General features: G+C 47.5%; 1 protein-coding gene across 6 annotated transcripts; it reads left to right on the top strand.

Moving 5' to 3' along the window:
- The first annotated feature begins 1424 nt into the window (after positions 1 to 1424).
- On the top strand, positions 1425 to 26575 carry LOC139051972 (uncharacterized). 6 transcript variants are annotated; one of them, XM_070529027.1, is made up of 7 exons: positions 1425 to 1868; positions 1976 to 2053; positions 7547 to 7837; positions 8699 to 9028; positions 14329 to 15172; positions 17278 to 17413; positions 25993 to 26575. In XM_070529027.1, the coding sequence occupies exons 1-7, from the start codon at positions 1527 to 1529 to the stop codon at positions 26348 to 26350; spliced, it is 2379 nt and encodes a 792-aa protein (XP_070385128.1). In that variant the 5' UTR covers positions 1425 to 1526; the 3' UTR covers positions 26351 to 26575. The 6 variants fall into 6 exon arrangements, 5 of the variants coding, with proteins under 5 accessions (XP_070385128.1, XP_070385129.1, XP_070385127.1 ...); XR_011509638.1 differs by having other exon boundaries at positions 1425 to 2053; positions 17110 to 17366; positions 25993 to 26042; XM_070529028.1 differs by lacking the exon at positions 1976 to 2053.
- The last annotated feature ends 1353 nt before the right edge of the window (positions 26576 to 27928 follow it).

Below are 27928 nucleotides of genomic sequence, written 5' to 3'. Positions count from 1 at the left end.
ACGGCATACCACCACCGTCTATACCAAGGGCCCAACAGTAGCAGAACAAGTAGCAATCGCCTTAGCCATCCGGGCTAATCAGTGGACACATATTTACAGTGACTCTAGAACAGCCATACGCAACTTTACCAACGGAAATGTGACACGGATAGCAACAAAATTACTAGAGAAGGTCAACAGTGTGAGGATTGAAATCCGCTGGTTTCCTGCACATCTGGGGGTGGTGGACGGAGCTCGGAGAAACCTCAATGAGGTGGCAAATGAAGCAGCATGAGGACTTTCTAGCCGTGCTCTTCAAGACCGAGCAACTTACAATTCACCCGGGGAACATAGGGATCAATTATTAACATATAACAAAATCACGAAGCATTATTATTTAAGCAGAAGGGAGTACCCATTGCCACACGGTAAGCTTTGCAGAGCCCAAGCGGTCACATTACGTTTGCTACAGACAAGAACATACCCGAGTCCAGATTTTAATAACAGGATCTATCCGGAGAGGGAAACTCAAAGCAACTGTAATAAGTGCAATGGCATCATTACTCTTGACCACATGCTTTGGCAGTGCCCCGCGGTCTTCACAGACTGTGACAAGGAACAAGAATGGTGGCGGCAAATGCTACACAGCGAATCACTCTCTGACCAATTACGGGCAATCCAGAAGGCCCGCGATGTGGCTGAAGGGCTCGGCCTGACAGTCCCAACGTGGGAGCGGCCCGCGTCAACGTAGGGTTGACCTTCAGGACCCAATAAAGTTCTCTACCATACCATACGAAGGGAACGAGCGCGCACGACAGCCGAGCAAGCGGGAGCGAGCGCCGTCCTGGCCGTGACGTCACTTCGCTCGCTGTTGCCTCCGCGTTATCTCATGCCAGCGTTTTGACAGCGAGTGTCCGTAGTCATTGCGTGTGATGTGTTCATGTTTGCTGTGCGCGCTGACACCATGCTTAATAATTTAGATATGAAGGGAATATTTACAAGTTGATATGGCTGTCTTACTTACTTCGTATGGCTGTCTGCTAATTTGCTGTCGCAATCAATGCTTTGTCTTCCGCATGAAACCACGCCTTTTTATCGTTCTTCCGAATTCTCGCTGAATCATAGAATGAACCTTTCTCAATTTTCTTCCTTTTAAATCTAATTTCCATTTATCTGGACTGATTAATCAATTACTTGGTGTACTCTAGCTACAACATTTACGTTACCTTCTTCTTCGTTTCATGTATATTATTATCATTATTATTATTATTATTATTATTAACACTGCTATTATTATTATTTTATTGCGTTTTCTTAAACTCCCCCAATCTTGGCACTTTACACACTACGGGTACAGGCCACATCTGGTCTCGTAATAATCATAATCATCACGATTATTCAAGAATTCGGGCCCTGCGGAGAACGCTGGGTTTGCCGCACGCGTTCGTTCTAACACCAGCACCCGGTGAAGAGACTGCGGACGAAGACAGAAACGAAGTGAACGATGCGGGCCCGAAAGCAAACTGCCGTGCCTGCGGAGACACCGAATGTGTCCAATGATAGCGGTGAAATATACGTCCACAACGGCCCACGCGATAAAAGCAAGAGAAATGCTGTTGGACACCAGCCAGATGCAGACGAGGAACCAGGTAGGAAGACAATGGCCGCGCCCCGCGGGCGAGTCAACAGACGTGCCCGCTACGCTCGCCTCACTACTGGTGGCAAGGCAGCTTCAATGGACGATGTGCAACACGGGTCTGCAATCAAGCATCCCGCGGAGCAACCCGATTTACTCGCGCGGCAGAAACAAACATTGGATAACGACGAGCGGCGGTCTGAAGACAGAGGCCGGCGCCACCGCGAGAAGTCCCCTAGAAGCGAATCCCCTGGTAAGCGAGCCATGCCCGGCTGGCGCCCTTCTTACAGAGAGGCTGTCCTCGAGGAGCCCGAAGCAGTCGCAACGCCACTGATGCACAAGCGACTGCTCGCTCCTCAGCTGCAGGATCAGGAGAGACAAACTACCGAAACGGAGTTGCTCAGCTCAGCGACTGAGAAAGACAAATATTCTGAGCAGGTACGCATTCCGAATAGCACTGCGGCTGACCATAAAAGTAAAAGTTTAAGTCTATTGAACGGCACACTTCATTAGAGCATCGATCTATACATACTGATATACTGATATTTTCACGCTTTACTAATAGGCATATGAGTTAAGAATGAGTTTTCTATTGGGCGTACTTGTGCTTAGAAAGACAGCATTGGTATCACAACGATAGCGGCATTCACAGTCGTCAGTCGGTCAAAAAATCTGAATGACTGTTCAAGTACGTCCAGTATTTATACATGTGAATCACAGTATGCATTCCATATTAATCGCTCGCACCAGTGTGGATTCGAGAATGTTACACAATATTCATGTCGCGTGCGCATATATTATGAGACTAAACTATTACGGTATCGAATCGGCGACAACGTTCAAAATACTTCGATACAGTTGATCAAGAATGGGGCTGACAGATGGAATAGCACCCTGTGGTATAAAGGTTGCAAATCGGGATAAGGTGCCTCAAAAATGCTTGCCAACGTTTCGATAGGAGGATCTATCTTCGTCGAAGGTGGCCTCGTCATCCTCGGCATGTTAGTTTTAACGGGTTAACCCGTTAAAACTTACATGCCGAGGATGTGTCGAACCCATTGACATATCGCATTGTTTGGACGTGCTGGTCTCCCATTCTGGACTTTCGCTGGACGCCATGACACCACTTACGAAGAGCTCCGGCTTACCTACCGAGATGTTGATTAGGGTGCTGACGACAACCTTTCCCTTGAACACTGCGACGAACTTCTGTCCCACCTAGATAGTTTCCTCTATTCCTTCGACTGTACGGAAGGCGAGTTGGGTCGTACGGACAGTGTTTCCCACCACATCGACACCGGGTCCCAGCCTCATCTCAGACAACGCCCTTATCCTGTCTCAGCGGCGGAGCGTTGTGTAATCAACGATCAAGTGAATGACGTGCTCGAGCGTGACATCATTCAACCATGCCAAAGTCTATGTTCTCCTCCAGTATTGATAGTGCGTAAAAAGGACGGTTCTATTCGATGATGTGTCGATTACCGCCGCCTCAGGAAAGTAACACGGAAGGATGTCTGCCCCTTACCCCTAATTGACGATGCACTTGATTGTTTACAAGGCACCCAGTACTACTCGTCATTGGACCTGAGATCTGGTTACTGGCAAGGTCCCATGTCCGCGTGTGATCGTCCTAAGATAGCGTTTGTCACCCCTGATGGGCTGTATGAATTTAACGTCATGCCATTAGGACTCTGCAATGCACCTACAACTTTTGAGCGCATGATGAATACCATACTTCGCGGTCTAAAATGGAGCGTATGTTTGTGCTACTTCGATGACATCGTCGTTTTTTCTTCAGATTTTTCGACGCACCTCTCTCGTCTCCACAAAGTTTTGACATGCCTTAGAAACCCTGGTACTCAGTCGGATATCAAAAAGCGTCGCTTTGCAGCTCGCATCTTGACAATCTTGGGCCATGTTGTATCCAAAGATGGCGTCCTCCATGATCCTGCGAAACTTGGAGGTGTCGCCGAATTCCCTAAACCGACGTCACTGAAGAACCTCCGGAGCTTCTTCGGCCTTTGTTGTTATTTTTGTCGCTTTGCGTACGATTTCGCGACCGTTATCGCCCCTTTGACGAGCCCTCTCACTGTTGGCACCGACATGTCTAACTGGGGCGCTATAACGTAAAACTGTTCCAAACTTTTCTATTCCAATTCTGCAATCAGCCCTCCGAGATTGGTCAAACACTTTTTTGGACCAACCCAACTTCACCTGTCTCACGCGACGTCACGAAAACCGCAATAGCTGCCCATCTGATATGACGTGTACACAGTGATTATGCATAATTTGACCGAACAAAAGAAAAACAGTTATTTCTCAATCGACGCCTTCTCGCCGTTAGCCCTCGGCTATTGGTCAAAAGTTTCGGGCTGCGCCCACTTCACTTGCCTGTCACGCGACGTCACAAAACCACAAATACTCACGGCGTCAAAGTGACGTGTACGCGTTAAAGATGCATTAATATCCCGAACGAAACTGCATTTTGTTCTGAATAGGCGCATGCTGCCCCGTTCCGAACGGAATAAAAGATGGCCACCGCCGATCGCTTAGGCACTGGCTACTCGCACCTGCCAGACAGCATGGGTTTATTTGCGTATAATAAAACGTTCTTTGCGTGGCCTTGTAACGTTTTCGAGCTCTTTCGGCACGTTTACGACCTCATTCTGCCAACTTTTCTTTTCTGAGGATCAGTTTTAGCCACATTCTTAAGCTTCCGTTGCATGCCGCCGTGATTGTCGACGAGTTACCGCAAGCTAAGTAAGAGAAAGCGGACCAATCTTAGACGGCTGCACCACCCTTTTCATCCGGTTATCTTTCTTCAGTGCACTTGCTCGGCCCCATCGAATCTCTCTCCATTTGAGCGTGCTCCTCGTCTCTTGGGAGCCAATCAGATAAGACAAGCGGCTGAGTGTAGGCAATGGTATTCGTTTTTCAAGCAAACAAAAGTGACCTCCTATGATCGAAGAGAGCGTTTGATTGGTTTGTTCATACAACCCTGCGGATGAGTTCCCGATGCTTGCGTCGCCAGTTACGCAAATTGGACGTCAGGAGATTGGAATAAAAACATATTGGAATAGTTTTAAGTTATATGGCCTCTGGTCTCCCGAATGTGATGATGCATTCCAGACACTACGCCGACTGCTCACATCTCCTCCGATACTGCGGCACTGCGATATCCGGGCGCCTACAGAGATGCACACACAGATGCAAGTGGCGGGGGCCTTAGTGCGGTGCTCGCGGAACGCAAGCCTGAGTATTTATTCAGTTTAATATTTTACAATACTGCAGGCCCTTGTCGGGCCCATGCAGGAGTGGTTACAACATGGAATACAGTACAAAAAAAATGAAGAAGATGAAACTACAGTATCCAAAACAAAGAGCATAAGCACACACAAAAATGAACCTACTCAATCAATATATACACTCTGTTTAAATGAGCGGTTCGGGAAGCAGGAGAAACAGCGTTTACCATAAGAATGCATCTACAGAAGCTGCATATGGAATACGGGGAATTTCTCCACTCGAATTTTATATTCTCAATACTGTCAATCAATGCATTGGCAGATGGGCTATAAAGAGTATACTATAACTAGTACGTTGTCAGCTATGCGAGCCGAACCCTCATAAAGGCCGCGACTAACTATTCAACCTCTGAGAAAGAGTGCCTGGCCATATTCTGGACGATTGGGAAGTTCCGACCCTACTTTACGGATGACCCTTTTACGTCGTCACGGACCATCACGCTCTTTGCTGGTTGCCAACTTCGAAAGACCCCTCGGGCTGCCTTGGTCGCTGGGCACTGCGGCTGCAGGAGTATGATATCCACGTAGTGTACAGGTCTGGCCGCAAGCACTCCGACGCGGACGCCCTTTCTCGTTCTCCACTACTCCATGATACAGCATCTCTCTCGGCACAGTACACCGTTATCTCTGCGCTCAACGTCGAGTCCATGCATTAGGAGCAACGGAAGGATCCGGGGATTGTTGCTCTGCTCGACCTTTTGTCCGATTCTACCACCATCACGCCCTCCCGCGCGCTGCGCCATGAAGCCTCTCATTTTACCTTGCGAGACAACCTTCACTACTGCCGCAACTATATACCGGATGGTCGCAAGTAACTTCTCGTCATAACACGTCACATGCGCTCCGACATCTGCGCTGCTTTTGATGCCAACCCACAGAGTGCTCACGCAGGCGTGGTGAAAATTCACGCAAGGTTGCGCCAGCGCTTCTACTGGCACGGTATGTACAGCGTTGTCCTCAAGTATATCGTTGCTTGCGAAGCGTGCCAATAACGCAAGGTTCCTCCGGAACGCTCGACCGGCGCTCTTCAGCCCTTACCTTGCCCTGCGCGGCCTATCGATCGCGTCGGCATCTACCTTTCCCGCCCACTCCCGTGCACTACGTTTGGAAACCAATAGATAATCGTTGGTGTTGACCATCTCACCCGGTATGCTGGGACAGCCGCCCTTCCTGCCGCTACAGCACGCGAGGTACCTTTCTTCATTCTGCACAATTTCGTGCTTCGACATGGCACTCCTGAAGAACTCCTCAGCGACAGAGGGCGTGTCTTTCTTTCCCAAGTGGTTGAAGATCTGCTTGCCGAATGCCACGTCATCCACCGCACGTCTACCGCGTACCATCCTCAGACCAATGGATTAAGTGAGCGCTTCAATCGCACTCTCGGCCACATGCTCACTACATACGTCGCGTCGGATCACTCCAACTGGGACATGGCTCTCCCCTTTGTTACCTATGCTTACAATACCGCGACTCAAGCGACCACAGGTTTTTCGCCGTTCTTCTAGTTGTACGGACGAGAACGCTTGTGCACGCTCGATACAGCATTGCCGTACCAACCCGACGCCTCCGATTTTAGGCCCATATCAGAAGTAGCCAATTGCGCTGAAGAATGCTGCCAACTTGCCCGTAGATTCACGACGGAGGGTCAAGCTCACTAGCGGAATCTTCATGACAACGACCTGAGCGCTACCACTCTGTGTTGGCTCCCGCATTTGGTTATGGACTCCGCCTCATGTTCCCGGTCTTTTGTCTAAGCTGCTGGCACAATACCACGGACCCTATCAGATCGTCGCCTGTACACCTGCTATCAACTATGTGGTCGAACCTCTTTACTCCATCTGACGACTTGCGCCATCGCGGTCGTGAGTCAGTGCACGTCAACCGGCTTAAACCTTATTATGATCCCCTTATCGTATCGTCACCGTGAGTCACCAGGAAGGCTACTCACGGTGGTCTTTTCACGGTACTCAAGGGTCGGTGTCGCTGTTCTCGCTCGCGCTGGCGCTTGGCTGGAATTGCTTGGCTGCTTTCTGCGCTGGACCCAATGTGACTGCGATTCCCGCTAATAGTCACCTCGTAGCAAACCTCGTAGCAACTGGAATGCCAACTGCGTTCTTACGCACATCGTGGGGTGGCTAACTTCGAAGTGGTGGTAGTCGCATGATTTTTCCTAAGCCAACATGACCTCACCACTTCTCGGGTTAAGCTTCGCAATTGCAAATCATGCCCGAAAGTGAATAATGAAAGCGTAATTGGCTAATCTCATTAATTAGCTACATATATATATATAAGTCACATGATTTTTCCTAAGCCAACATGACCTCACCGCTTCTCGGGTTAAGCTTCGCAATTGCAAATCACGCCCTAAAGTGAATAATGAAAGCGTAAGTGGCTAATCTCACTAATTAGCTATATATATATATATATATATATATATGTATATATATATATATATATATATATATATATATATATATATATATATATATATATATACACATTCGGATTTTCGTGCGGCTTTGTTTTTTAAGTGGTCATGGGCCGACTCACCAAACGCCCAATTTTTCTGAAATGCCCTCGGCTTTTCCCATTTTCAAGTACAGCGTAGCGGAATTGGCAAATTCAGGTCATGCCGCAGAAGGCTGCCATGGAGGTGGAGAGTCCAGCCGTTACTAAGACTCCTCGGAGTGCGACTGAGGTGCTGTCGGAAGAAGGCGGCTCCAGCATCTCCGCTGGTGGAGCTCGCAAGAGCGGCCAATCGACGGAGACCACGGGCCTTAACCGCACGGACATGAGCCGCGCCATCCTCGTGACTATCCTGTGCGCTGCGTTCGTTGCCGTCATGGCGCTCCTTGCGCGGCTCATCGCGGCGCACAAGTTGGATGGCGCCGCTTTCACGGCTTCTACCTGGCTAAAGGTGCGAGGCGACATGTATACAGTGAATTCCACGATGATTCAGCTGCAGCGCCAAGTAAAGGGAACGAAGTGCCAAGACTATATCGCGAGATTTCCAGGCTAATATCCCTGCTTGTTTTGCCCATTGCTATAGTATTGAACTTCGTACTATGCATTACACAACTGCATACCTACTTTGTACATTGGTATAGGACTTGAAGGAAGATTTTCTTCGGCACATAGACGCGCTACAACGTTTCCCTTCCAAAATGGGTCAGATTGACCTAGGATATGTCGATTGAATTCGTCTACACTCCCTGAACTTGTCCGGGATGTGCATGTCGGTATTTAATTCATCAATGCAATTTGGCAGAATCTGCACGTCACCATTCGTTTTACACGGTTCAGGCTTCGTGCATAACGAGTTCACAGGCTTCCCTGTAATGGCCGCCTAGGGCGACTCCGCGAATGCGCGATGGCTCTGGGCCCGTACCCGATGGCCCCTACTGAGCCACTGGGCGGTGGCCCGCCGCAGTGGCTCAGTAGGGGCTACGAAGCTCTGCCTCGGAGCACGAGAGCTCTGGTTCCATTGCCGGGTACCACGGGGACCGGAATCACGCGCGAGTGATATGCGAATATTCGTTCACAAAACTTGCGGTGCACTCAAGAAAAAAGGTCCTTAGTGAAACTGCATCCGGGGATCCCTTCACTACGACGTCTCTCATGGCTTCTGTGCTGCTTTGAGGTGTTAAACATCACCAATTTTTCGGAGACTGTACCTATCGGTCGCTGCGCAGTGGCGGTGATATGGGATTTGCTTACTTTGATTCGAATCTTTGAGGACCCAATTAGAAAAGCGACTTCTTCTTCGCCCCCTGTTCAGGAAATGGACGAGCATTGTAACTCTCCCGACTGCCTTATTGCCATCAAGTTCATCGCCGCCGCCATGAACGTTTCGGCCAACCCTTGCACCAACTTCTACGTGTTTGCGTGTGGCCACTGGCGATCGTTTCCGCCGGCCACGACGAATGAGTCAGACTGGACGTCGCCCGCCGATCGCAACGTATCGTACATGGCGTCACTGAGGAGCGACTACGTGGCCGCCTCCAACGAGATCCTGTTGCGCGTGGCGCAGGGATCGGCGACCTCTGACGAGCAGGTCAGTGACATGGGCAAAGTCTACGCATCGTGCCTGGCATTCTTCGTTGACAAGGTGAGTACAAGCATGGTGCAAGTTAGTTCATCCGAGTCGCAACACTATACGCAGCTACGCTTGTTCCAGTAAAGTGTTCGGAAGACGGGAGGTCTGAGACGGTAGGTGCTTATTTGGCCCATGGTGAGGGCACCAAATACGAGCAGCGGTAAGTGTGTTGTTGTGAAATGCTGCGAGCCCCCTTGTAATAAAAAATGTCAGCAGGATTCTTTTTGACGTGCCCTGTAGTAGTGTGCTAGTGTAATGGCGCGGACGGGAAGGCTTTGGCAATGAGATAATCCCAGCTATCGAAGTGGAATTAACTGATCAATTGGCGGGCTGTTTATTTACCCGCTGGTTCATGGATATGTAGGCGAGTACCAAAGGATGATTTGCTTTCCTTAATCAGCTTGTTAATGAGCGGTGGTATCCAGTTTAGCGGCGGAAAGAGGTTAGAAGGTTTGTTCACCAAGGTCGTGTCAGGTCGGCTACCCTGCATAGAGGGAGGCGAAAGAGGCATGAAGATTACGTGAAAGTACCGTGAATGACAACCTCACGCTCCCGGGAAGAGTCACCAACAAAGTTATGGCTGCCCCAGTGTCTGGCTGTCGCTAGCTTTATTTTACCGTTGTCCTCATAATTTCGTGTACTGAGAAAATTTGAATGATCTGTCTGGAGCAAAAAACAAATTGTGAAGAAACCATCGACAATGATTGTCAGTGTAAGCGAATAGAACGAACGAACGAACGAACGAATGAACGAACGAACGAGTGAGCGAGCGAGCGAACGAGCGAACGAGCGAACGAACGAACGAACGAACGAACGAACGAACGAACGAACGAACGAACGAGCGAACGAACGAACGAACGAGCGAGCGAGCGAGCGAGCGAGCGAGCGAACGAACGAACGAACGAACGAACGAACGAACGAACGAACGAGCGAACGAACGAACGAACGAGCGAGCGAGCGAACGAACGAACGAACGAACGAACGAACGAGCGAGCGAGCGAGCGAGCGAGCGAGCGAGCGAACGAACGAACGAACGAACGAACGAACGAACGAACGAGCGAGCGAACGAACGAACGAGCGAGCGAGCGAACGAAGGAACGAACGAACGAGCGAACGAACGAACGAACGAACGAACGAACGAACGAACGAACGAGCGAACGAACGAAAGAACGAACGAGCGAGCGAGCGAGCGAGAGAGCGAACGAACGAACGAACGAACAAGCGAACGAACGAACGAACGAGCGAACGAACGAACAAGCGAGCGAACGAACGAACGAACGAACGAACGAGCGAGCGAGCGAGCGAACGAACGAACGAACGAACGAACGAACGAGCGAGCGAGCGAACGAACGAACGAACGAGCGAGCGAACGAACGAACGAACGAACGAACGAACGAACGAGCGAGCGAACGAACGAACGAACGAACGAGCGAGCGAACGAACGAACGAACGAACGAACGAGCGAACGAACGAACGAACGAACGAACGAACGAACGAGCGAGCGAGCGAACGAACGAACGAACGAACGAGCGAACGAACGAACGAACGAACGAACGAACGAGCGAGCGAGCGAGCGAGCGAGCGAACGAACGAACGAACGAACGAGCGAGCGAGCGAGCGAGCCAGCGAGCGAACGAACGAACGAACGAACGAACGAGCGAGCGAACGAACGAACGAACGAACGAACGAACGAACGAACGAGCGAGCGAGCGAGCGAACGAACGAACGAACGAACGAACGAGCGAGCGAACGAGCGAGCGAGCGAGCGAACGAACGAAAGAAAGAAAGAAAGAAAGAAAGAAGGAAAGAAGGAAAGGAAGAAAAAAAGAGAGAACCGAGAGAACGAAAGAACGCTCTCCTTGCCAAAGCTCACGCTCGGCGAAGCATTATGAAACTCGCTGTACGGGGGGACTCCGGAAATTCTTGACCACTTGGCCATGGATCTTTAGCGTGCCCCCAATGCACAGCACACGGGTGTTTTTGCATTTTGCCTGCATGGAAATGCGGCCGTCGCAGCCCGTATTATAACCCTTCGACTTTGTGCTAAGTTGCGCCACGCCATAGCTGCTTAGCCGCTACGGTGGGTGATTCGTTTGAGAAATTGTGCAGGTATGTAGAGCAATAAATTATCATTTTAAGCCGCATGCTGCAGAAGGAATTTCATTTTATTTACGTTTCGTCGCGGTCCTGTTCAAGTGCATACCTTTCGGCAGCATACAGTGAAGGTCTACTTAGTTCCTACCAGGCACGTACCCAGGGGGGGGCCCGGGGGGGCCCGCCCCCCCCCCCCCCCGAAATCAAGTGGCATAACCCCCCCCCTCCCCAACCACGCCACCGCTCCTCACACATTCCTAAAACGCCACCAGATCAATGTTGAGACTTGACAGCTGTTCATCGGTCAGCATTAGGCTGCCTTTTTCACTCCTTTTAGACGGCGGTAGTTATCGGCACCTCTTGTAATGTGAAGGACAGGTTTCTCATAGATTCCGCACCCGCGCGATTACCTCGAGATGCCTTCAGTTGTCACCATCTATTCAACCGTCACGCGCATAGCTGTTGCTTTTGTTAGTTCATCTTTCTTTGTTTAGGCTGATCCTGGGACCAGGAGAGGGATGCGGCTGTTACTCAGCTGGTCTGTACTCTCATGGAACGAGTTGCGGCTGGAGAAAACGCCAATTGCGTTAACCTTTTCCCTTTGCTTCATTATTTTCTTGAGTTACGGCTCGCCGCGACGCTGGCAGATGCCCGGAACCATATACACGTGATATGGGTTAGATAAGGTGGGAAATAAAATAATGTGAAAGAGCGTCCATCATGAAACCCTGCAATAACCCTTAAATCCATCAGCAAGATGACTGTCGCCCGTCACCTGGTCTGTTTTTCCCTGACTGTATAGCACTTTTCGTGCAAAATTGGCAACTGGAAACAAAAATCGCAAGGAGTTGAGAAATTAAGTGATTTACTAAGAGAGAGAACCAAGCGAACAACCAAACTGCAAGAAAAACGAATAAAAAAAGTTAAGCGTTGTTTATGACACTATTTATGGATCAACATCTTTTTATTGAAAAAGGAAGTAGAGAAAATGCCGCCGGAAGTGGAGAACAATTACTTGTTTTGAATGACGCTTCTACAGTTATCGGTCGAACCGCCTCACGTAGCCACTTCTCTGCTGTGCTTATGTGGGTGTTTTTCTAACCTTTCGCGGTGAGCGCAGTACGTCTAGAATCGCAGAGTCCTGCGCTCTACGCGGTTGTATGGGACTGGCAGCCGCACAGCGTTACGCAATTCGCGGAACTGTCAAAACTGATCAACAAGGCGAAAATAACTGCTATTCGAAACTATAACATGAGAAACACTGAAGAAGCCGTAAAAAATGAATGCAGCCTGAAATCAGTAAAAAAGAAACCTGGCATAGGACAAACCATGATGTATGCACTAAAAGATAAAAAGGGGAATATCATCAGCAATCTCGAAGATATAGTAAAAGCAGCGGAAAAATTCTAAGCTGACCTGTATACAGTACCAAGAGGAGTCACGATACCTCACTTAGAAACAGTAATCAACAGGATACAGAAACTCCTATTTGACAGAAACCACATTTGAAATCCACAGAAACCCAGAAACCCACATTTGACAGCTTCTCCAGTGTATAAACACCTGGCATGTCCCTGGCATAGCGAATCTTGTTACACAAAGATGCTTGAGGTCTGCCTCACCAAATTACGCTGCCGCATTCCCTCCCAAAATTTGTATTTATACAAGTCGGGTTTGGTTCCCTCTCCCCTTTGTTCTTTTTGTGAGGAGGAGGGGACGATACAGCACTTTCTTCTATCTTGCCGCCGCTTTGCTGCGTTAAGAAAAACATTGTTGGATATACCTTTTCGAAGAATTGGCCTGGACTGGACAGAACCTGCAATTCTTTCGTTCGGGGCGTCCACTTTGGAATTCAGCCACAGGGATGCATGCTTCGCTGTCCAAACATTCCTTACACAATCTAAACGAATGCCCTGCTAAATTCTATTTTTTTATTACTTTTAAATTAATTATTCCTCATTCAACAGCACCTTCCTCATTTTATTTTAGCCGGTAATTCAACTCTATTCAATGCTATTCGAATAGATATTAGGAAATTTATGCTCTATATTATTTTGGAATAATCCACCCATTTCTTGGCCAATCCCCCATCGTGGGTAGGAGGCACACGTGCCACAGGCTACAACAACAACAACAACAACAACAACAACAACAACAACAACAAAGGAACAAGAGATCAGGATCGCCAGTCGGCCAATAGAGACTGCGAAGGAGCACGTTTACCTAGGTCAATTAATCACAGGCAACCCTGATCATGAGAAGGAAATTCACAGAAGAATAAAAATAGGTTGGATCGCATACAGCAGACATTGTCAGCTCCTGACTGGAAGCTTACCATTATTATTGAAAAGTAAGGTGTGCAATCAGTGCATTTTGCCAGTGCTGACATATGGGGCAGAGACTTGAGAGCAAGTTAAGGACCACGCAAAGAGCGATCGAAGGAAGATTGCTATAGGCATAACGTTAAGAGAGAGAAAGAGCAGTTTGGATCAGAGAGCGAACAGGTATAGACGATATTCTAATTGACATCAAGAGGAAAAAATGTAGCTTGGCAGGTCATGTAATGCGCCGGTTAGATAACCGTTGGACCATTAGAATGGTTACCAAGAGAAGGAAAAGGCAATCGAGGACGACAAAAGACTAGACGGAGCGATGAAATTAGGAAAATCGCGGGCGCTAGTTGGAATCGGTTGGCGCAGGACAGGGGTAATTGGAGATCGCATTGCAGGGAGAGGCTTTCGTCCTGCAGTGGACATAAAACAGGCTGATGATGATGATGATGATGATGATCATGATCATGATGGAGGTGGTGGGCCTCCCCCCCCCCCCCCCGAAAAAAAATCCTGGGTACGTGCCTGGTTCCTACAACACGCCATGCGGAGATCTGGAACGAGTCACATCAAATATCCGTTTACGGTTGCTGAGTCAGGGACGAGCCCGTAGTAGCGTGATCATTGCTAATTAATAAGGCATTGACGGTTCCCTGCAAAGCAACCACCTCTTGCAAATGCCACGCTGCAAGCGCAGAACTCTCGTATTCCTCACCTACCGCGAGCCAACTGTATTGGCAGAGTGTGGTTCATCGCACGAAAGTGGTGCCATTTACACGACAATTGTAGCAACAACGCAATGTGAACGATTATCGCGGCACCATCTGCTGTTATAAAATTTAAGGTATGTTATCGCTTATCAAATGTGACCTTTTATTTCAATCGCAGCCACTGAATTTAATGACAGCATGGCAAGCTGCTAACATCTACACAAACCTCTGGCTTGAGGCCAAGACGTTCCAGGAGTCCTTCTTCTTGGCCGTGACCCACCTACTAAATTTCCGGCTAGACTCAGTCCTCTATGCCGCCTACAAGGCGCAGGTTGTGCACATCTCGCCGGGCACAGCCATACTGCATCACGTCAAAGCAGGGTTTCGTCGCGCCATCGTGGTTCACGCCGTCAAGGCATTGCTCCCAAACTATGGCTTCCGTCAACGCTCCAATCTGGTTGACGGCGCCACGGGCGACGACCAGATGGTTGACGCTATAGTGAAACTGGACGATGTTGTGTTTAATCAGACGGATACTTCGCCTCCAGTGGAAATCGGGCTGAGTGAGTTGGACTCGTCCAAGTGGAATTGGACCGAAGTGTTCACTGCCTACTCTTCCGTAGAACACATGGCTTTGCCCATTAAGGCGCGCGTCACAAACATCGCCGGTGTGCGAGCCATCTTGGACTCACTGTCCAGTCAAGAGGACATGATGGCGACCAAGATCTACCTGATGCTGGTGCCGCTCGCCAAGTTCTTCGGACTGGAAGAGCGGGCCAGAGTCCACCGTCGTATACCCAAGGACGACATCAGAAACGAGCTCTGCGTGACGGCGGTGGAAACGATGTTCGGAGATGTCTATCAGCGCTGGATGACGGCCGAGTTGGTAGGCTCGGACACTGGTGCCGACTTGAGGCGCATGCTCTCTGACGTGCTGAAGGCGGCCGACAAGGTGCTAGAAATAACCCGAGGTGGCGCCCTAGACTACGGAAAGATGGTCGCGGCCACTTACCCAGCGCGAAGTGAGTACTTTAACTCTTTGCGAACATTGTCACTAAGACATTGCTTGACGCTATTGCACCGAAAAATGCGTAGACGAAAATATAATGTAGCAATGTGGGTAGGAATAGTGGAAGGTTGTACGCGACTGGAATGTCACGCATTACAAGTAGAAATGCTTTTGTTGACTACGACCTACTTCCTTTCTTTCTTTCTTTCTTTCTTTCTTTCTTTCTTTCTTTCTTTCTTTCTTTCTTTCTTTCTTTCTTTCTTTCTTTCGTTACGCCTGCGTGCTTTGCTACTCTGATAAGCAGAACATAAACGATCCGTGCAAAGCACACAAAATCGTGCTGCAAGATTAAGCATCACTAATTATCGTTGCTTTAGCAGCGTCACAGTAATGAACACAAATTTGTATCAGCCTTTGCTGAGCCACCGAAGGCGCTGCCTTTGTCTGAAATTTTTTAGCAATATCTACGAGCGCAATGGCATCAACATAGCAAGATATACAGGGTGTCCCACATAACTTGAGCCAAGAATTTCAAAATGAAAGGCCCATCGGAAGTGCATTGAACCGAACGCATACTATTCGCAATAGTGCATAGTAACTTAGGCAATGTTTTTTGTTCTCCCCAGAACTCACTACTTAAGTTTAACTACCCAACTTTCTAATTACTGCTTGAGGACCCCAAGTGTGATACGCAGATGTGTAGAGCGCCTTCAGAAAGTACCGATCTAGTTGTTTCCTTTACGATACGTCTCACGTAGTCCTCTGTTCCGGCTTGAAAAGAAAGCCCGCGAAATGTAAAAAAAAAAAAGCCACGTGACGCAGTGTTTGCGCAGTGCTATTGCGCTGCCCTCAAGCGTGCGTTCGGTGAACAAGGTCGGCTGCGTCGTGACTGGCGACGAGGAAGCAGCATGGCGTTCTTTTATGTCCTCGGCAGGGCTCGGCCAGCAGCATGCATTTTTGCCGTCGTCGGACGGGAGCCGACCTCGTTAACACCACACTACGTCTCTCAACGACGAGACCACGAATTGAAACTATGGGAAATAAAATCTAGAACCAATTTACTAAAATAGTCTTTTTCCCACTCGTCATCTCAGTGGAACTTATTTTCTGAAGAGGTTGTGAATACTGAATCTCAGTGTTTTACAAAGGAATCTCATATGTAAGAACGTAACTGTAATGAAATTCTGTTTTTTAGTGCTGTGATATTGTGGTTCTTTATCACCGTGTTTAAATATGCTGTGTTTTTGCAGACAGTATTTCTATTGTACTAGTTTTTTATTACTCTTTTCTACAACAGGTGTCTTCGCTTCTCGTGGCGCCGTGTACACCGTTGTTCTGACAAACGATAAACAACACCCCCCCCCCCCCCCCCCACACACACACACACGCACTGGTGCAATACTATGGAAAGGACACAATATGTCAGTTACAAAGCCTCATCAATGAAGTACAAGGTGGGAAGACATGTTCCACACTCCGTGGTGGTGTAGCGGCAATGCAATGCAATGGCACTGTGCTATTAATCCGAGGGTGCGGGATCGACTCCCGGCCACGGCGGCCACATTTCGATGGGGGTGAAATGCAAGAACGCCCTTGTACCGTGAATTAGTTGCACTTTAAAGAACCGCAGGTGGTCGGAATGAATTTGAAGGCCTCTCACTACCGAATTCCTCAAATCAAATTATTGTTTTGGCATGTAAACCTCCACAATTTAATTTAACGACATACTTAGCAATTTAGAGTCTTTGCATCAATCTGCTGCGGCACGTCCAACCTTTAACATCCCGAACGTCCGTCATTTGCTTAAATCCACACGCTAAAGAAAAACTTGATGAGGCCCAGAATAAGTTGAACGTTTAAAATGCCCCTGGGTTACAGAAAGGACAGACCTCTCTCATTTTTCTCCTTACATTTTATCCTCTCAACAACGACACAATAACAACGGTGGAGGCCAACTACGGGTCGGACTTCGTGGTCAACGCTGTCTTCTTTACGGCCGGCGGGGGCAGTCCCGCGAGGCCTTTGCTGGACTTTGACGCGCTGTCGGCGGAGTGGAGTGACCGAGAAGTGGCTCAACGCCTCCTGATACCCGACTTCTACTACGCGCATACGGCGCAGGTCGTGCTCAACTACGCCACTGTCGGGTACTACTTGGCCAGGCAAGCCTTTTGGGCAGGATGGCCGTGGCACGGCGCTGGGAACGACAGGTAACTCCGAACATGGAAAGCATCAGGCTGAAGGTTATTGATAAAGTGTAAGTCATAAGTAGGCTTCAGTGTTTTCGGTTTTTTCTTTTCCGAGATTCGGCATACTTTTGCCGCTCTTAACTCCTGCTCGAAAATTTGTCCTTCTTCGGCGATTATGTTTTCCCATTCGAACTGCTTTCTTTTCGTTGGATACTTGGGCCATATAACGTAAAACTATTCCAATGCTTTTATTCCAATCTCCTGCGCGAAGTTCGCGTAACGACCGACGCAAGCATCGGGTGGTCACCCGCAGTGTTGTCTGAACAGACCAATCAGACGCTCTCCTCGTTTATGGAAGGTCAATTTGCTTTAAAAACGATAGACATTGCCTTTAATGAGTGGCTTTAATGAGTGGTCATTAAGGGTTACGGACTGGATCCCAAGGGAAGGGAAGCGTAGCAGGGTGCGGCAGAAAGTTAGGTGGGCGGAGGAGATTAAGAAGTTTGCAGGGACGGCATGGCCACAATTAGTACATGACCGGGGTTGTTGGAGAAGTATGGGAGAGGCCTTTGCCCTGCAGTGGGCGTAACCAGGCTGATGATGATGATGATGATGATGATGATATCTGATCTAATTAGCTGACAAGAGGCAAGAAGCACGCTCATGCGGAGAGGGATTCAATGGGGCCGAGGCACTGCACGCAAAATCGATAACCGGATGGAGAGGGTGGTGCCGGCGTCTGTGATTTGTCCGATTTCTCTTACACACCTTGCGGTGGCTGATCGAAAATCGCGGCGGCATGCAACGGAATTAATGATGACGCTAAAACGGATCCTCAGCAAAGGAGAGTTGGCAGAACGACGTCGTGAACGGGCCGAAAGTGCTCGAAAATGTTACACGGTCACGTAGAAAGTTTTATTACGCGCAAATAAGCCCTTGCTATTCGACAGGGGCGAGAAGCCAGTGCCTGAGCGATCGGCGGCAGCCATCTTCTATTCCTTTCGGAACGGGGCAGCCTGCGGCTATTCAGAAGAAAATTCAGTTTTGTTCCGCACATTATTGCATCTTTATCGCGTACACGACACTTTGACGCGGTGGGTTTTTGCGGTTTTGCGACTTCGCGTGAGAGGCAGGTGAAGTGGGCGCAGCCCGAAAACTTTTGACCGATGGCCGAGGGCTAATGGCGAATAGGCGTCAAATCAGTAATAACTATTTTTCTTTTGTTCGATCAAACCATGCATAATCCGTGTGTACACGTTATATCAGATGGGGAGCTATTGCGGTTTTCGTGACATCGCGTGACAGACAGGTGAAAGGGCGGTGGTCCAAAAAGTTTTTGACCAATCGCGGAAGGCTGATTGCAAAATTGGAATAGCTTTACGCTATAGCGCCCAGCTTTACGTTATAGGAACCTTTGTTCGCATCCAGCTTACCGTGCTTTTTTTTCAGTGAATCTCTGGCTCACTTGTTTCGTAGACTCTGAAAGTGCTACAAGACAGTAGTTTCAACTCGTCAGCGCCGTAGTCCTAGTCAATGCATTGGATGACAATGTTTTCGACAGCAGTCTAGCAAGTACACAGCGCCATACGACGGTGTGACTATTCAGAAATAAGAGAGTACTTAATATTCGCATTAAATATAATGAAACTTGATTTCTAACATTATGCGAGTACGTATGTTCAAATTATAAAAAAAAGGACTAGGTAGACACAGTCCTGCGTTACAACAGTGAATTAGTTCGTCGAACACAGTGGCCGCTACAGGGACTAGAAGAGCCCTGGCCAGGCCCTCCTAGAACCCTCCTCTTACAACCACGCTCCGCCCCCCCCCCCCCCTCAAGCCTTTTTCTCAGCTTTTAGTCTTTCTCACAGCGGCTAGGAAATCGGTTGCAAATGAGAAAAAAAAGATACCTTGGGTATCATACTGGCATCTGACGCTGAGCTTGCGAGTGCCCTGTCAACAAAACGCATGTAGGCTCGCATATTCGCGCCAATCGCCATTTTGCCTGTGTGGTAAATTTAGTTTCATCATCATCACCAGTCTATGTTCATGTCCCATGCAGTACGAAGGCCTCTCCCTGCGATATTCAATTACCCCTGTCCTGCACACACTGATTCCACCTTGAGCCTGCAAATTTCCTAATTTCATCACACCACCTAGTATTATGCCGCCATCGACTGCGCTTCCCTTCTCTTAGCACCCATTCTGTAACTCTAATGGTCAACCGGTCATCCATCCTAGGCATATTACATGGCCTTCCCTGCTCCATTTCTTTCTCATTGTCAATGAGAATATCGGCTATCCCTGTTTGCTCTCTGATCCCCACCGCTCTCTTCCTGTCTCTTAACGTTACGCCTCACATTTTTCGTTCCATTGCTTTTTGCGCGGTACTTACCTTGTGCTCGAGCTTCTTTGTCAGCCTCCAACCTTCTGCCCCATATGTTAGCCTGGTAGAATGCACTGATTTTACACCTTTCTTTTCAATGATAGTGGCAAGCTCCTAGTCAGGATCTGACAATGCCTACCGTATGCAATCCAACACATTTTTTATTATTCTCTAAAATTCCTTCTCATGATAAGGGTCCCCTGTGAGTAAGTGACCTAGATTAAGGTATTCCTTCACAGACTCTGCAGGCTGACTGGCGATCCTGAACTCATGTTTCCTTTCCGGGCTATTGAACCTTATTTTTGTCTTTTCATACGAATCTTCAACTCCACTCTTACACTTTCTCTGTTAAGGCCCCAAGTCATTTGTCGTAATTCATCCCCAGTGTTCCTGAACAGGACAATGTCATCTGTAAACCAAAGGTTGCTGAGATATTCACCATTGATCCTCACTCATAAGCTTTCGAACACTACTTCCAAGCATGCAGTGAATAGCACCGGATATATTTTGTCTCCTTGTGTGACCCCTTTCTTGATAAGTAACTGTCTACTTTTCTTTAAGAGTACCAAGGTAGCTGTGGGTTATTTGTAGATATTTACGGCGACATTGACGTATTCCTCCTGTACCTCTTGATTATGTAATGGCTGTACGACTTGTGGTATCTCTGTGAGTCAAATGCATTTTCATAATTTATGAAAGCCATAGAGAGTGGCTGATCGTACTCTGCAGATTTCTCGTTTACCCGATTGATGACCTGGATGTGATCCATTGTAGAATATCTCTTCTTGAAGCCAGCTTGTTTCTTTGGTTCACTGAAGTGAAGTGTTGCTCTTATTCTATTGGAACTTATCTTGGTGAATATTTGATATAATACTGAAAGCAAGCGAATGGACCTAAACGTCAAAATGAAGCTTGCAACGAAAAATACGGACCATACATTAGCGTAACGCTATGTACGGTGTAGTAATGATGCGTAATTAGCGTAAACAGGCCGAAATTAAACCCAGATGGTCCAGATAGGCCGATCCTGGATGATGTGCAGTCTCTAATGTGGGCCGATCACGAAAGTCATGCAACCTAAACAAGTCACATGGTAGGCTAATGCACCCCAGAAGACCTTGTCTTCGGTGTAAACTGTTGTCCAGTCCCTTTCCTTCCCCTTTTTATTTTTATTTTGCTTTAAAACAGAAACTCTAAATTCTAGGTACAGAACCAAGCCACTTTACCATTCGCAGATTTTGTCGGCAGGTATAGTTCATTAATATATTATAATATTTAGGGCCTTAAACCATCGCTAAGTCAACAATTGTTCACTGTCGACTCTACGGTGCCGTCGAAGGAACCACCACCCTCATATCATGCCTTATGCCATTCACGGTGCCCAGCCCAAACAAGCCTTGGGAAATGCGTCAGACTACATCAGGTTCTGGCGTCATGGCTGATCTTTTTCTTTGTCATTTTTTTTCGATAGACGTTGACTATACATTGCCATGTGCAAGTGCTTCGCTCGCAGTGTTTGCGTCGGCATAGCGCGCGAGCCTCGGGTGATATTGTTAAAGAAATAGCGCTTGCCTGGCTGACATACTTCAGTAGGCAAGGGCTGCGTATCGTGGCGCCAGCAGAGGTGTTATTGGTAAGGGAAGTAAAACAAAAGAAAAAAAAACAACTTCCGTCCTGCACAAGAAAGGGCTGCCGCTTTTAGGCTTAGTTCGTTACGACTACATATAGCCAGTTGGCATTTAACAAAAGGCGCTCTCCAGGTATTTGTGTAGTATACATGTGCGAGCCAATCAGCGTCTCTCCTATCATCGTATGTATTCATTAAATCGGCGCGTTCCAAAATTGTGCTACCAGCGGCAGCTGGATTTCGGTGGGGGCGAACTGCAAAAACGCCCGTGTACCGTGCATTGGATGCACGTTCAAGAACCCCAGGCGGTCAAAATCATATAAATATGCAAATTATTTGTGTCATTACAAACTTTACGTAAATGTTGCAATTGCGAAACTGACGCTGACAAATAATGAATTCACGTCTGATTAATAGAAATTATAGAACGAGCACCACCTTCTAGATACCCTGCAGTCCCCAAAATATGCTAAAGAATACCTCGGTATTTCAGCTAAGGTTGTGCTGAACTGCTAGAGGCACACTTTTAGAATGGTGCTAAGTGGCACGCCCAATTTTTTCGTAACACATCTTAAGGTCGTACATATCTAAAGTAACGCCACTTTTAAGATTTTAGGATTTTTGTACAACTGTAGCAATACAGAACTCCTAAAACGTCATATATATATATATATATATATATATATATATATATATATATATATATATATATATATATATATATATATATATATATATATATACATACACATTGGGTTATTAAATAAAAAGTAAATTATCAAATTTTACGTAATTGGCAGAACTATCGTTGAAAACTATCTTGCTGCTAATGTACGCCTAGACACGTAGCATATCAGGAAAAACGGCAGCAGCCTAGATATGACAGTTATAGAAAGCATTCCGCATAAAACGAAACATTGGTACTATTTACGTTACAGGATGACGGCGACGAAGGTATGAGCATTCGCTTTGAAAAGATGTGGTGAGATATGCAGTCGAGCTAGTAATTCTAACTATTCTGATTTATCGAAGTCATTAAATATTTATCTGCACAAATTTACAGTATTGCACGAAAGGTAACGTTCACTTCATTGCATTTTTTCCTTTCCTTTGCGCAACCAATCTCGCAGCATTGTATCTTGTACACTGTTCGCGTATAGGAAGTGCCACATAGCGAAATATAACGACTATCTTATCGGTAAGCTATAGCTGCGTTTGTATAGGTTTGCGATAGCGTTACATCGCATTGCATTTCTAGCACATCGCATCCATGAAAACCGCAGTAAGCCCCCAGCGAGGCAATTCTGAATTGTTGCGCCAGGCGCGGTTAGGGCTCGGGTGGACACAGGTGAGTCGCCTCGCACGGTGCATGTAGACGCTGGTGCATCACATTGAGGGGGAGTGGAAAAGTGAGACGGCTGCCGACGTGCTCACTCCTTCGTCCACCGGGCAAACCAGAGCTCCAGAAAAAGGTTGTAGCTTGTGTGGCACAACCGATAATGTGCAATATGCAAATGCCGTGGTGCACCAAGGTGTAACTTTCATTTTTACAGGCCGCCATTGGAATCTGAACCTGGCAACGTTTAACGTTAGAACGCTATCTAGTCAGGCGAGCCTAGCAGTGTTATTGGAGGAATTAGAGGGTAGTAAATGGGATATAATAGGGCTCAGTGAGGTTAGGAGGACAAAACAAGCATATACAGTGCTAAAAAGCGGGCATGTACTGTGTTACCGGGGCTTAGCGGAGAGACGAGAACTAGGAGTCGGATTCCTGATTAATAAGGAATTAGCTGGTAACATACAGGAACGCTATAGCATTAACGAGAGGGTGGCAGGTCTTGTAGTGAAACTTAAGAAGTACAAAGTGAAGGCGGTACAAGTCTATGCCCCTACATGCAGTCATGATGACCAGAAAGTCGAAAGCTTTTATGAAGACGTGGAATCGGCGATGGGTAAACTCAAAACAAAATACACTATACTGATGGACGACTTCAATGCCAGGGTAGGCAAGAAGCAGGCTGGAGACAAGTCAGTGGGGGAATATGGCATAGGTTCTAGGAATAGCAGAGGAGAATTATTAGTAGAGTTTGCAGAACAGAATAATATGCGGATAATGAATACCTTTTTCCGCAAGCGGGTTAGTCGAAAATGGACGTGGAGGAGCCCGAATGGTGAGACTGGAAATGAAATCGACTTCATACTCTGCGCAAACCCTGGCATCATGCAAGATGTAGACGTGCTCGGCAAGGTACGCTGCATTGACCATAGGATGGTAAGAACTCGAATTAGCCTAGACTTGAGGAGGGAACTGAAGAAACTGGTACACAAGAAGCCAATCAATGAGTTAGCGGTAAGAGGGAAACTAGAGGAATTCCGGATCAAGCTACAGAACAGGTATTCGGCTTTACCTCAGGAAGAGGAGCTTAATGTTGAAGCAATGAACGACAATCTCATGGGCATCATTAAAGCGTGCGCAATAGAAGTCGGTGGTAACGCCGTTAGACAGGAAACCAGTAAGCTATCGCAGGAGACGAAAGGTCTGATCAAGAAACGCCAATGTATGAAAGCCTCTAACCCTACAGCTAGAATAGAACTACCAGAACTTTCTAACTTAATCAACAAGCGTAAGACAGCGGACATCAGGGACTATAATATGGATAGAATTGAACAGGCTCTCAGGAACGGAGGAAGCCTAAAAACAGTGAAGAAGAAACTAGGAATAGGCAAGAATCAGATGTGTGCGTTAAGAGACAAAGCCGGCAATATCGTTACTAATATGGATGAGATAGTTCAAGTGGCTGAGGAGTTCTATAGAGATTTATACAGCACCAGTGGCACCCACGACGATAGTGGAAGAGAGAATAGCCTAGAGGAATTCGAAATCCCACAGGTAACGCCAGAAGAAGTAAAGAAAGCCTTAGGAGCTATGCAAAGGGGGAAGGCAGCTGGGGAGGATCGGGTAACAGCAGATTTGTTGAAGGATGGTGGTCAGATTGTTCTAGAGAAACTGGCCACCCTGTATACGCAATGCCTCATAACCTAGAGCATACCGGAATCTTGGAAGAACGCTAACATAATCCTAATCCATAAGAAAGGGGACGCCAAACACTTGAAAAATTATAGACCGATCAGCTTACTGTCCGTTGCCTACAAAGTATTTACTAAGGTAATCGCAAATAGAATCAGGAACACCTTAGACCTCTGTCAACCAAAGGACCAGGCAGGATTCCGTAAAGGCTACTCAACAATAGACCATATTCACACTATCAATCAAGTGATAGAGAAATGTGCAGAATATAACCAACTATTATATATAGCTTTCATTGATTACGAAAAAGCGTTTGATTCAGTCGAAACCTCAGCAGTCATGGAGGCATTACGGAATCAGGGTGTAGATGAGCCATATGTAAAAATATACTAGAAGATATCTATAGCGGCTCCACATCCACCGTAGTCCTCCACAAAGAAAGCAACAAAATCCCTATAAAGAAAGGCGTCAGACAGAGAGATACGATATCTCCAATGCTATTCACAGCATGTTTACAGGAGGTATTCAGAAGCCTGGAGTGGGAAGAATTGGGGATAAAAGTTAATGGAGAATACCTTAGAAACTTGCGATTCGCTGATGATATTGCCTTGCTTAGTAACTCAGGAGACCAATTGCAATGCATGCTCACTGACCTGGAGAGGCAAAGCAGAAGGGTGGGTCTGAAAAGTAATCTGCAGAAAACTAAAGTAATGTTTAACAGTCTCGGAAGAGAACAGTAGTTTACGATAGGTAGCGAGGCACTGGAAGTGGTAAGGGAATGCATCTACTTAGGGCAGGTAGTGACCACGGATCCGGATCATGAGACTGAAATAACCAGAAGAATAAGAATGGGCTGGGGTGCGTTTGGCAGGCATTCTGAAATCATGAACAGCAGGTTGCCACTATCCCTCAAAAGGAAAGTGTATAACAACTGTGTGTTACCAGTACTTACATATGGGGCAGAAACCTGGAGGCTTACGAAAGGGGTTCTGCTGAAATTGAGGACGACGCAACGAGCTATTGAAAGAAGAATGATGGGTGTAACGTTAAGGGATAAGAAAAGAGCAGATTGGGTGAGGCAACCAACGCGGGTAAATGACATCTTAGTTGAAATCAAGAAAAAGAAATGGGCATGGGCCGGACATGTAATGAGGAGGGAAGATAACCGATGGTCATTAAGGGTTACGGACTGGATTCCAAGAGAAGGAAAGCGTAGCAGGGGGCGGCAGTAAGTTAGGTGGGCGGATGACATTAAGACGTCTGCAGGGGCAACATGGCCACAATTAGTACATGACCGGTAGTTGGAGAAGTATGGGAGAGGCCTTTGCCCGGCAGCGGGCGTAACTAGGCTGATGATGATGATGATATAAATAAAGTTTCCGGGGGAGAAGATAGCCCCAAAGGTGCCAAATTTTTCCCTTAGAATGTACTTCAAAGGCGAATGGTACGGCGCAGTGCACAAGAAGTGCATGGAGCGTTCGAACACGGTGCCCCATGTGAAATTTTCGGACAATTAGCGTTTGTCAATTCGGGAACCCGCAACCGCATTGCATGAGGCATCATGCAGCCAGTCTTTCGCTAACGTATGAACCTCCTCTCGACGCAGCCACGCCAACTCCTCCGCGGCGTGGGACCTGACTGAGCACACGCACTGCCTGGCGTCCTACGCGAAGCAGACCTCCGGCATCGAAATGTCCGGCGACGAGCCGTGGTGGCGGGACGCGGTCCAGGTCCGCTGGGCCGCCGAGGTCTCGTTCAGGGCGTCCGCTTTCCGAGACGCCAACATCGCGCAGGAGAGGTCGCTCAGGCAGCTCTTCTTCCTCCGCTTTGGCCACACCTTCTGCGCAGTGCCCCAGCGCGGCCACTGGGAGGCGGCAGCGACGGCGTGTCGCGTGGCCACCATGACGCTGCCCGCGTTCGCCGGAGCGTTCGGGTGCCCCGCCATGGTGGGCATCGGGTGCTGACCACTCGGCGGCTGCACGGTAGAAGCAGTAAAACGAGAGTCACTCGCAGAGAGCAGCAGTGCGGCTTCGCACGGCGCGTCAGTTTCTTTTAAAAATGCGCAACATGTCGAAGGCGTTCGTGACTGATTTTTCTCACTGCTGACTAACCGGAGCAGGAAGATGGCACGCAAGAGCGCACTTGCTAATAAAGTGACACAGCCTGGTAAAGGAAAATAATTTTTTTCCATCTTACATACTGACAAAGACTCTGTTAAGTGAGCATTCGATACTTTACCAATATTGTTACGCGTACTGGAGAGAGAGAAAGAGCGATAATTTTATTGCGATAGCAATTATATGGACACTCAAAACGAATTTCCGCCGTCGCCATGATGTTTCATATAAAGTCGAGGTGGGCAGTGGCGTAGCCAGAAATTTCGTTTCGGGGGAGGGGGGGGGGGCTCACGTTGCAGCTCGGCCTCCTCATTATGAAATTTGTCGAGGGATCAAATACGTGAATAATGACCGCATTGCTATTGCCGAAGACGCCGCAAACGAATTCTTGAACGCTACGCACTGTCAAGACAAGTAAAATACGTATTTTTTCATAAAAGAATACACTCGTATGTCCCAAAAGTTCTGTCCGAAAAAACTGATATCAGTTCTTCCATGTTTCTGTCTATTTAATAGATTGAGTAGCCGTAAAGGCTACTCAACAATACATCATATTCACACTATCAATCAGGTGATAGAGAAATGTGCGCAATATAACCAACCCTTATATATAGCTTTCATTGATTACGAGAAAGCATTTGATTCTGTCGAAACCTCAGCAGTCATGGAGGCATTACGGAATGAGGGTGTAGACGAGCTGTATGTAAAAATACTGAAAGATACCTATAGCAGCTCCACAGCCACCGTAGTCCTCCATAATGAAAGCAACAAAATCCCAATAAAGAAAGGCGTCAGGCAGGGAGATACAATCTCTCCAATGCTATTCACAGCGTGTTTACAGGAGGTATTCAGAGACCTGGATTGGGAAGAAATGGGGATAAAAGTTAATGGAGAATACCTCAGTAACTTGCGATTCGCTGATGATATTGCCTTGCTTAGTATCTCAGGGGACCAACTGCAATGCATGCTCACTGACCTGGAGAGACAAAGCAAAACAGTGGGTCTAAAAATTAATCTGGAGAAAACTTAATGTTTAACAGTCTCGGAAGAGAACAACAATTTACAATAGGCAAAGAGGCACTGGAAGTCGTAAGGCAATACATCTACTTAGGGCAGGTAGTGACTGCGGAACCGGATCACGAGACGGAAATAATCAGAAGAATAAGAATGGGCTGGGGTGCGTTTGGCAGGCATTCTCAGATCATGAACAGCAGTTTGCCATTATCCCTCAAGAGAAAACTGTATAATAGCTGTGTCTTACCAGTACTCACGTACGGGGCAGAAACCTGGAGGCTTACTCAAATTGAGGACAACGCAACGAGCTATGGAAAGAAGAATGATAGGTGTAACGTTAAGGGATAAGAAAAGAGTAGATTGGGTGAGGGAACAAACGCGAGTTAATGACATCTTAGTTGAAATCAAAAA

Source organism: Dermacentor albipictus, unplaced genomic scaffold (genome assembly GCF_038994185.2).
Source record: "Dermacentor albipictus isolate Rhodes 1998 colony unplaced genomic scaffold, USDA_Dalb.pri_finalv2 scaffold_17, whole genome shotgun sequence".
Lineage (NCBI taxonomy): Eukaryota > Metazoa > Arthropoda > Arachnida > Ixodida > Ixodidae > Dermacentor > Dermacentor albipictus.
This window is presented reverse-complemented; position numbering and strand designations above follow the sequence as displayed.